The sequence below is a fragment of the Silene latifolia genome, chromosome Y, assembly GCF_048544455.1.
Source record: "Silene latifolia isolate original U9 population chromosome Y, ASM4854445v1, whole genome shotgun sequence".
NCBI classification, from domain to species: Eukaryota; Viridiplantae; Streptophyta; class Magnoliopsida; order Caryophyllales; family Caryophyllaceae; genus Silene; species Silene latifolia.
The window spans coordinates 381,636,198-381,647,540 of NC_133538.1; the positions used below are offsets into that span (position 1 = coordinate 381,636,198).

The 11,343-nt window shown below is 39.5% G+C and overlaps 1 protein-coding gene across 1 annotated transcript; it reads left to right on the forward strand.

Moving 5' to 3' along the window:
• Positions 1–6,577: 6,577 nt before the first annotated feature.
• Positions 6,578–10,799, forward strand: LOC141631955 (uncharacterized). Its single transcript, XM_074444555.1, has 3 exons — positions 6,578–7,762; positions 7,816–8,331; positions 10,137–10,799. Exons 1-3 carry the CDS (start codon positions 6,578–6,580, stop codon positions 10,797–10,799), a joined length of 2,364 nt encoding a protein of 787 aa, XP_074300656.1.
• Positions 10,800–11,343: the final 544 nt, after the last annotated feature.

An 11,343-nucleotide genomic window follows, 5' to 3' on the forward strand; every position in this document is an offset into this window, starting at 1 on the left:
ACTAATTTCCTTTCGATCGAGCAGTTTTGGACGCCTAGTTCACTCGATCGACTACTGTTCGACTGCTATCGAGTGCTATTGACTTGGATTTGCTTCTTGTGACGATATTTGGGCTATTTAGCGACCTCCCACGTTGCTGGCTGGTTTGGGGAGGTCCCTTCTTCGCGCAATCTTGTAAGCTTTCCGTATTTACTCTCTTTCTCTTTTAGTTTGCATTTCCTTTCCATGTTTTGGTACAATGGGGGCATTATACGGTTTGGTTTGGGGAGGTTATGCATCCATATCTGTGTCTGCATCTTGTTTTTATTGCATTTCTGTTGTCACGTTTAATTTCAGTATGCATTGTTGTTTATTTTCATAAAAATCAAAAATCTCATAAAAATTTCAAAAATTCGAAAAATTTCAAAAATTTCACGTTTATTTTAGCATGTAGGTTGAGTTGGAACGGTAGATTTCTATGATGATATTGCACTGCAATTGTCTTTTTGCTTAAGCCTTGCATAAACTATCATCTTTTTAGCATTGTCTTTTTGCATATCTACGAGTTTATATTTAAATTTAGCTGAACGAATAGACTTGACCTGTAATTTTGGCAACCTACTTATTTCTAAGGATTAGAGCCTTATAAACTGGTGTCATTTGTGACCGGTTTCATGTAGGATTGTGAGTAGTATACTCCTTGCATATCATGTATCATTAATTTGCACGTATATGAAATTCAATTGCTTTTTGCCGTCATACATTCGGGTTAGTGGTTGGTGTCACATGCAGGGAGGTGCTTACAATTCCCTTTTCTTTCATTTTTACCCATTTAACTCCACATTAGCCAAATTTGCCTGTTGACCCTTAGCTACATTCCAAATTTAGCCTGCCTTGTCAAGCTAGTTTAGTGTATGTTTTGCGGTATATTTTTCATTGTGCCAAGTTTGGCTTGTATTTGAAAATTCAGAGTTGGTAATCTATGAGGAAAGGGAGGATGATGAAAAAAAAGAAATGAAAAATGAAAAAAAAAAAAAAAAAAACAGAAAAAACAGGAAAAGAAAAGAAAAAAAGAAGAAACCGAAAAAAAATATCATAAAAAGAAAAAAAAGATGTTGTTTGATGAGACGGTTTCTGCTCCTATGCTTTATTTACATTTATTGAGGAGTATTTTCAGTTCGGTTTGGTGAGTTTTGTGCCAAATGAAGGGCATATGTGCTTAATTCATAATTGAGTTGGAAATGGATGTTGTCATATGGTTTTGTTTAGGTACTAGCTTGATCACCTATACCTCCACATTCCCATAAATGTTTTGCCTTTTCTTACCCATTGCCTCACTTTACCATATTTTTGTAAGCCCTCGGCTGTGACATGACCTCGTTTGGTTGAAATGTATGTTTGGTAGCTAGAATTGTCTATCATATTAGTTGCATGCATGTTTATGTGGGTCGCAGTTTAGGTGAGCGACTATTTTTCTTTCTCTCTTACATATATATGTTCACCCTTTGCTTCATGAGAGAAGAGTGACCCGTGAGAGTCCATTATTAAAGGTCTTCCAAGCTCGACGGTTCAGCTTTATTATAAACATCTTACAACTCGTTTGCATCTGACTGTTTGCTATAAGTATTAGTTGCTTGCATTAAATTGGTTTAGGTGGGCATTTGTAGCTAGCTCTGAGTTATCTTTTCCATTCCATTAGTTTGCATTTAGTTTACTCGAGGACGAGTAAAGGTTTGGTTTGGGGAGATTTGATACGTGCATTTTATATAGTCTTTTTAGCCTATTTATGCACGTATTTCTATGCATTTATCGTAGTTTTATGCTACGAAATGCCCCGAATATGCTACTTTGGTTTGTTTTGTCTTATTTGCAGGAATGAACCAGAAAGTAGTGAAATCGAGCCTTTTATCGTCCGTTTTGCATGCATTTGGAGGAAGAGTGAATTTGGAGCGGAATTATTGTTGTCTTGGGATGCGTGAAGCTGTTTCGGGAGTTAATAGGACAAGTCATAGCTGAACTAACGAGATTTTGTAGCTGATGAAGTTAGTTTTCACTCGATCGAGTACTTAACTAGTCGATCGAGTGGTTTTAGGCCAAATAATCAGTCGATAGAGCACTTTATATGGTCGATCGACCAGTTGCCATTTAGTGTTTACTCGATCGAGTAAGACTTTTAGTCGATCGAGTAGTTTGAGCCAGGATTTGCTCGATCGAGTGGATTCTCTTTCGGGGTTGGGCCTTTTAGTTTATTTTCGTCATTAGGTTAAATAATTCCTATTTTCTTATAAATAGGAAGTTAGGACGTCATTTGTAGGGTCATCCGGGATCACACGTTACTTTTACTGCTGCTTTTCTTCTGCTTCTTCCTTCTCTTAATTTCCGGATCATTATTGCTGTAATTTATTCCTTCCCTTTACTTTATTTAATGCCTATTTCTTCTTTATCTCTCGCTCTTATCTCTTTTACCATTATGTCTAGCTAAATTCTCTTGCTAGGATTAGGATAGTCAATGAATGAATGTTAATTGCTAATTAGGTTATTAGATCTGTCGTTGTTGTTGTAGTCTATGTTGTTAATCACTGCCCTTAACTGTATCTTGCTAGTTGATTCGAAGCAATTAGCCTTTTTATTTTGGTAAACCTTGACCTGGACCGAAAGGTTGGAATAGGCGAGACCCGCAGTGAACAATAGGATGCTTTAGTGAGGGCGAAAGTTAAGCTAATAGCATTTTAGGGTGAATTGAGACCGAAAGGAGATATTCATTGCCCCCTAGACCGACTCATCGACTGATCTAGACCTTTACTGTGATTAACTGACGTTCACTGATGACCCGAAATCCTAGTTCCCTTCTCTTATTGTTAATTTCTCTTGCCTTTATCTTTCTTGCTTTTAGCCTCATTAGTTTAGTTAAAACATTTCAAACCCCCAGACTGTGACATTAGACAGATAGAATAGACAAGTAGATAGTAAACCGCCTCCCTGTGGAGATCGACCCTACATATCGCTAGCTTTTGTTAGTTATATTTAGGTATTTATTTTTGGTACATAACGACCGTATCATCTTACGTCTCCTCAACAATCAAGTACCACCACCAAAAACCTTCAACACAATACAACCACAACCATACATGACAAATGGAAGAGCAACATTTAACATATGACTAGTTCATGAATTGAATCCCACATACATACTAACCGACTCATGAATGTACTAGCAGGGAAAGACACTCAAATATGCATACCCAAAATTGAAACCGAGTAGGATAACCTACCTTTTCGCATTCTTCACAAGCTACTTGATTTCGACATGACTCCATCTCATAAAACCGTCTTATGAGACCGTCTCACCCTAAACAAACCATACAACATTATTACAATGCCGTCTATACTACAATAATATGAAACCCTTATTAATAGTCACTAATTACTCATATTATATAAGCTAAATACTAATTAATCTCTCTTAGTAAACCCTAACTCGAGATTAACATAAGACAAAGAGGAAAATGTGAGATTTCGACTTACAAAGGTAGATCGGGGATTAGGAGAGGTGTTCTATCATCAATCCAAGCTTGAAGGTCAAGGGGAAGGTTTAGGGAATATTTATAGAGAGGGGAGAGTGTTTTAGAGTAAGAAGGAAGAAGAAGAAGAAGAATGAAGAGGATAAGGGTTTGGATAAGATGAAATCCCGAAATATTATTTTTCGGGTACATCACAGTGCCACTCGACCGAGTGACACTCTGATGAGCTCCTATTTCTACTAAGTTTTGGCACCATTTTGAGCTCATTTGGTAACATTTAGGGATGGTTTTTGACGATTTTCACATTGTTTAACCAATTCCGAATGCTTCACCATTTAGCATAATTTCAAGTGAAGAATAAGAAGCCAAGAGATCGAGAGAAGTGTCCAAGGAAGAGAAAAGAACAAGCATTGAAGAAGTACCATGAGAAAGACTTCCAAGGATCAAGTGAAGCACGAAAGAAAGACGCGTTCCAGGACCAAACTCGCACCGTGCGAGTTTTTAGACACCAGAACTCGCACCGTGCGAAAAATCTGGGTTTATGGCGTTTTGTATTACGGGCCTTTCCTATGTTAAGCCCATAATTATTAGGTTACGTTAGACTATAAATAGGATGTTTGCAAGTAGGTTAAGACATCTTATGCTCACTTTAATTAATCAAGTTGTAATTTGGGAATATTTTCATATTTTTGAATTGGGTTTAGATCTAAGCATGGAGAACTAATCTCCTTTTCTTAATCCGACTCAAAGGCGTAATCTTTGGTTGTAAGACTCCTTTATCTTTCCTTAATTATTATTATTGTTCTTAATCTCTTGTGTTTAGTTGCTTAATTTTGGAATCCTTGTTAGATTATTGTGATTAAGTGTGATTTCCTTGTTGCATAATCTTTCCAAGTTCCTTAATTTATATGTTGTTGGGTTTATTAAGTGTGATTTCCTTGTAATCTCATGTTGCAACAACTTGTTATTAGACTAATGAATGTGATTTCTTCTTGGCTTAATTAACATTCGAGAGATTAAGTTGTGATTTCTCATTAATTGTGATTTCATTGTGAGTAATTCCACCTATTAGATTCCTATTGCTTCTTCTTGTTAATTAATCTATGTGTGTGATTTCCATTAGAGGAGTTAATAAGTTGGGTCAATTATTAAGTGTGATTTCCTTGTGATTGACTTTTAATTAAGGGAATTTGGAGATTTAATCTCACTAATAGGACAATAATATTAATTAGAAGAATTGATTGAGTGATTTTGTCAACTAAAGTGCCTAACTTTGGGTTGGATTAAGTCTCTCTTAAAATTGATTAATTTCCATCTTAAAACTCTTGATTAATTGCTTGCCTCATACTCTTGTTTGAATTTCCTTTAATTGTCCTTGAAAACCAACTCAACCCCCCCCCTCCCCCTCCCCATTTTACATATTTGTTGTTAACTTGTCACAATTGTTCTAATTGCTCTTTTAATTTCACTATTGCAAAACCCATCTTCTCTTGGGTTCGATCCCTTGCTTACTACTTTACTAGTTTATAATTAGTGTTAATTAGTGTGCTTAGTGGTATATAAATTGTTAATTTGGCCGTCTTTTAGTGCGACGTTTTAGGCGTGTCAAATTTTGGCGCCGTTGCCGGGGAAGGTAACGGTTTTGCTAGTGTTTTATTGGTGTTTTTAGGATAGTTGTGTTAGTTAATCTTTGTTTCTTGTTGATAGTGTCTTGTTCATCACTTGTGTGAACCTTTTGATTGTGTGCTCTTGTGTAGAGTTGTTTATGGTCAATACTAGGAATTCCAGTGAACCACTTTTTCCATTCAATCCGGAAATTCAAAGATCACTTGCTTGGATAGGAGGAGGTATTAGAAGAGTCACCCCGGTTATTGAAGAAGTTAACCCCGTTACTCAACAAGACCAAGAGGAAGAGAGCACCCTTTCCTTTGAACCCGAACCCATTCCCATTCAAATCATCATGGGTGATCATGAGGACGAACAACCACACGGACATGGTGAAAGAGAGAATCCACCACGGCCTAGAACCATTAAAGAACTTACCGCCCCGGATCTCACACAAGTGCCCTTGTGTATCTCCTTTCCGGCCTTGGCGGAAAATGCCACCTTTGAATTGAAGTCCGGGCTCATTCACCAATTGCCCCAATTCCATGGACTTAGCACGGAAGATCCCAACAAGCATCTAAACAAATTTCATGTGGTTTGCTCAAGCATGAAGCCTAATGGGGTTACCGATGAGCAACTTCAACTAAGGGCCTTCCCTTTTTCACTCAAGGACGCGGCAAACGATTGGCTTTATTATCTCCCTACCGGGAGCATCACCACTTGGAATCAAATGAAGAAGGCTTTCTTAGAAAAGTATTTTTCCCGCTAGTCTCTCCTCTCAATTGAAGAAAGAAATAAGTAATGTTGAACAAATGGATGGGGAGAACTTGTATGAGTATTGGGAGAGGTTTAAACAACTTCTTGCTAGTTGCCCATACCATGGGTATACCGACCACGACCTTCTCTTGAACTTTTGTGGTGGTCTACTTGAGGATGATGCTAGGATGATTAAAGCCGCTACCCAAGGAGGGATTGAATATATGTCGGTCCAAGAAGCAAATGAGTTGATTGAAAGATTGGTAGGAAGCTCTATGAATTTTGGGAGGAGAATTAGGAAGACAAGTGGGACATCCTCTTCAAGGCAAAGCTCCAACCATATGGAGGAGAAAGTTGATTTTCTTACCAATTTGGTGAAGGAACTTACAAAAGGAGGTGGGAATGCTTCTCATGTGAAATTTTGTGGTCTTTGTAATGATCCAACTCATCCCACCGATGGGTGTCCATCATTACAAACGAAGGAGGCAATTGAAGCGGTGAAGGCTATTGGGTTTAGGAAGTTTAACCCCTATTCCAACACTTACAATGAAGGGTGGAAATCTCATCCAAATATGGGTTGGGGTGGAAACCAAAACCAAAACCAAAATCAAAATCAAAAAGGGCCTTCAAACTCTTCATTTCAAAAGCCAAATCAAAATCAAAACCAATCACAAAATTCCTTGGAAGAGATGATGAAAACACTTACCATGAATCAAATGGCAATGCAAAACAATACCAAGGAATTTCAAACCGCCGTGCTTCAACAAAACCGACTCACCGACTCTAGGTTTGTTAACCTTGAGACCCAAGATGGTCAAATCCTCACTACACTAAATTCTCAACCCACCCAAGGAGGGAGTCTCCCTTCTCACACCATTCCTCCACCCACCAAGGAACAAGCAAAAGCGGTCTCTTTGAGGAATGGTAGAGAGTTGGTAGAGGCACCCAAGGCTCCTAAGAAGACAAGACCACTTCCTATTGTTCATGAGGTGAAGGATGTGGTTGAAGATGAAATTGAAGTGGTAGTAGAACAAGGGGAATCATCTACACCTCAACAAGTAAGGGTCAATGAACCGCTTCCGGAATATGAGCCACAAGCTCCATTTCCAAGTGCTTTGAATGATACAAGGATAATTGACAAGAAAACTTCAAGCCTTTATGATATCTTTCGTAAAGTGGAGGTAAATATTCCTCTCCTTGATCTTCTTAGTAGTGTGCTCAAGCATGCAAAATTTTTGAAAGAGTTGTGCACTACTAAGTGGACCAATAAGGCAAAAAGCATGAAAAAGGCAAGGGCTAGTGAACATGTGTCGGCAATTTTTCAAAAACGGTTGCCACAAAAATGTAGTGATCCGGGCATGTTCACCATCCCTTATAAAATTGGTGACTTGGATTGTCAACATGCTATGCTTGATTTAGGTGCATCCATTAATGTCTTGCCCAATTACCTTTATGAGTCACTCAAGTTAGGGCCTTTGAAACCGACTCGTACGGTCATTTCTTTGGCCGATAGGTCCAATATCTATCCTAAAGGGGTTGTGGAAGATGTCTTGGTAAAGGTGGGGGAAATGCTTTTCCCCGCCGACTTCTATGTGATTGAAATGGAACCCGAGAAAGGCTTCACTCCCATTTTGTTGGGAAGGCCTTTCATGAGAACTTCCAACACCAAGATTGATGTATCCAGTGGACGCCTCACAATGGAATTTGAGGGGGAAAAGATTGAGTATAGCATATATGAGTCTATGAAATACCCATCCGAGACTTCATCCTTGTGTTTTCTTGAAATTTTTGAACCAATTGTGCAAACCGTGTATGAATTGTGCAAAGTTGATGCATTAGATGTTGTTTTGACTAATGGGAAGAAAAGGAAGAAATCCGGAAGGCAGCAGCAAACTCGCACCGTGCGAGTTTTCCAGCCCCAGAACTCGCACGGTGCGAATTCTCCCCTGTCCAGGACTTTTGCTTCCTTTCTTCCAAATTGTTAGAAGAGCTACCAAAAGAGAAACTCGTTCCCTCTATTGTCAAGCCTCCTATTGTTGAATTGAAGCCCTTACCAGGCCACTTGAAGTATGCATTTCTAGGAAATGAAGAAACTTTACCGGTAATTATTTCAAGCAAGCTTACTAAGGAGCAAGAAGAGGCTCTCATCCTAGTTCTTAAGCAACACAAGGAAGCAATTGGGTGGAAAATGGCTGACATCAAAGGCATTAGTCCCACTTTATGCATGCACCGGATTCTTCTTGAAGATGAAGCAAGGCCCGTCCGACAACCACAAAGGCGTTTGAACCCTCCAATGATGGATGTTGTGAAGAAAGAGGTACTCAAACTCCTTCATGTAGGTATAATCTATCCTATCTCCGATAATCAATGGGTTAGTCCAACCCACGTTGTCCCAAAGAAATCTGGGCTAACGGTAGTCGAGAATCATGAAGGTGTTTTAACCCCCACTCGAGTTCAAAATGGGTGGCGGGTATGTATCGACTACCGTAGGCTCAATGCCGTGATCCGAAAAGATCACTTCCCGCTTCCCTTCATGGATCAAATGTTGGAGAGGTTAGCGGGAAAAGCTTTTTATTGCTTTTTGGATGGCTACTCGGGTTATTTTCAAATCCCAATTGCACCCGAGGACCAAACAAAAACAACTTTCACATGTCCCTTTGGAACGTTTGCCTATAGAAAGATGCCCTTCGGTCTTTGTAATGCTCCGGGAACGTTCCAAAGGTGCATGATGAGTATCTTTTCGGATCATGTTGAGGACTTTATTGAAGTATTCATGGACGATTTTACCGTTCATGGCCAATCTTTTGAGGATTGTTTGAGTCATCTCACTTGGGTCTTGCAAAGATGTATTGATACCAATCTCGTTCTCAACCATGAGAAATGTCATTTCATGGTTGATGAAGGAATAGTCTTGGGACATGTGATCTCCTCTAGGGGGATTGAGGTTGATAAGGCAAAGGTCGATACCATTCGCACCTTGCCTTATCCTACTAATGTGCGTGAAGTGAGATCTTTCCTAGGTCACGCCGGGTTCTACCGGCGTTTTATTAAGGATTTCTCCAAGATTGATGCTCCTCTATGCAAGCTACTTCAAAAGGATTGTGAATTTATCATGAGTGAAGAATGCAAGGGAGCTTTTGATATGCTCAAGGAGAAGCTTATTTCGGCACCTATAATTCAACCTCCCAATTGGAATGAACCGTTTGAGATAATGTCGGACGCAAGCAATTATGCCCTTGGTGCGGTACTTGGCCAAAGGGTAGGAAGACCACCTCATGTTATTAAATATGCGTCGACGATGATAAATGAGGCTCAAAGAAATTATACAACTACCGAGAAAGAATTTCTTGCGGTGGTGTTTGCCTTAGAGAAATTTCGACCTTATATTCTTGGAGCCAAGGTCATCATCTTCACGGATCATGCCACCTTAAGGCATTTGGTGAACAAGAAGAAGTCCAAGCCACGTTTGATGAGATGGGTACTACTTTTGTGTGAGTTTGATGTTGAACTCAAAGACAAGAAGGGCACAACTAACACGGTGGCGGATCACCTAAGTAGAATTGTGCAAGATAAGCCTCAAGAAGTCTTGGAATCACCAATACAAGCTTCCTTTCCGGATGACACACTCCTAGCATTGTCCTCCATTGAACCATGGTATGCCCATATAGTCAACTTTTTGGTCTTACAAGAGTTTCCAAAGGGACTTTCTCGCTCCCAACGAGATAAGATCAAGAGTGATGCTAAATACTATGTATGGGATGACCCATACCTTTGGAAATTTTGTGCTGATCAAGTTATTAGGAGATGTGTCCCGGATACCGAAATCCTTCCAATTCTTAATTTTGTCACGAGTATGCTTGCGGTGGGCATTTTGGAGCCAAGAAAACGGCTAGAAAAGTCTTGGAAAGCGGTTTCTTTTGGCCCACGATATTCTGAGATGCTCATGCCATGGTAAATACATGTGATAGATGCCAAAGAGTTGGCAACATTTCAAAAAGAAGAGAAATGCCACAAACACCCATGATCTATTGTGAAATATTTGATGTGTGGTGTATTGACTTCATGGGACCATTCCCGCATCTTGTGGCAATGTCTACATACTTTTGGCGTGTTTCCAAGTGGGTGGAGGCTAAAGCCACCAAGACCGATGATGCAAAGGTAGTTGGAGAATTCATAAAAACCAACATCTTTTCTCGGTTTGGCTTCCCAAAAGCCTTGATAAGGGACCGTGGCACTCACTTTTGAAACAAAGTCATTGGAGCTCTTCTCAAAAAGTATGGGGTACTTCATAAAGTATCAACCGCCTATCACCCTCAAACCAATGGTCAAGCCGAGGTTTCTAATAGGGAGATTAAGGCTATCCTTGAGAAGACGGTGAATCCCGACCGCAAGGATTGGAGCTTGAGGTTGGATGATGCCTTGTGGGCCTATCGCACGGCTTACAAAACGCCAATCGGGATGTCACCTTACCGCTTACTTTTTGGGAAACCGTGTCATCTACCCGTAGAGGTTGAGCACCGAGCTTATTGGGCGGTCAAGTCGTTCAACTTGCAAATGAATGAAGCGGGCCTTCATAGGAAACTTCAACTTCAAGAATTGGAAGAAATTCAGAATGATGCTTATGAGAATGCTTCCATTTACAAGGCAAGAACAAGAGCATGGCACGATAACATGATTTCAAGAAGAGTGTTTCAAGTGGGAGAGAAAGTCTTACTCTTTCAAAATCGGCTTAGACTTTTCTCCGGAAAATTGAGGTCTAGATGGATGGGACCATATGAAGTGGTTCGTGTCTTCCCATATGGAGCAATTGAAATCAAATGCTTGAAATCCGGGAAAGTTTTGAAAGTGAATGGTCAAAGGCTTAAGCATTATCACGAAGGAATTGAAGTGGGAGAAGTGGAAACACTCCACCTTGTTGATCCAATTTACTCAAATTAATGAAGATGAAACTTTGTCGAGCCATCGACGTTAAATAAACGGCAAAAGTTTGTAAATATTTCTTTCCCTTGCATATTTAAATTCCGTATTGCATTGTTTTTATTGCATTTTTTATGTTTAAATTAATTGCATCCTTTAATTCTTGCATTATAAATTAAATCAGTTGCATTTTCGTTAATGTTTTAGCTTGTTAGGATGGTTTAATGTGTGTTTTAGTGATAGGATACCAACTCAAGGGCATATGTGAAGAAAAGAAGAAAGAATGATGTGTAAAAGAATTGGCTAGAGTGAAGAATTAAGCAACAAAAAAGATGATTCCAGCAGCAAAGTCGCACGGTGCGACATTTCTCAAAGCTTTTCTCGCACCGTGCGAGAAAACTGCATATACCCAGTTTCAGCTTCAATTCCCACGACATCCCCATTTGTTTTTCCCCAATTCTATTAACACTCACCCTCTCTTCTCATACTAACCCTAACCCATCTCAAAATCACTCATCAAACCCTTCTCAAATCATCAAAATCAAGCAATTAACCTTCAAGTTTT

What these genes read in the sequence shown, in the direction of transcription:
- LOC141631955 (XM_074444555.1), top strand. Translation starts at nt 6,578, where the DNA reads ATGGCAATGCAAAACAATACCAAGGAATTTCAAACCGCCGTGCTTCAA. An exon ending in GGCAGCAGCAAACTCGCACC is followed by an intron (nt 7,763 to 7,815) that starts GTGCGAGTTTTC and finishes TCCCCTGTCCAG; the next exon opens with GACTTTTGCTTCCTTTCTTC. An exon ending in GAGTTCAAAATGGGTGGCGG is followed by an intron (nt 8,332 to 10,136) that starts GTATGTATCGAC and finishes CTTCTCAAAAAG; the next exon opens with TATGGGGTACTTCATAAAGT.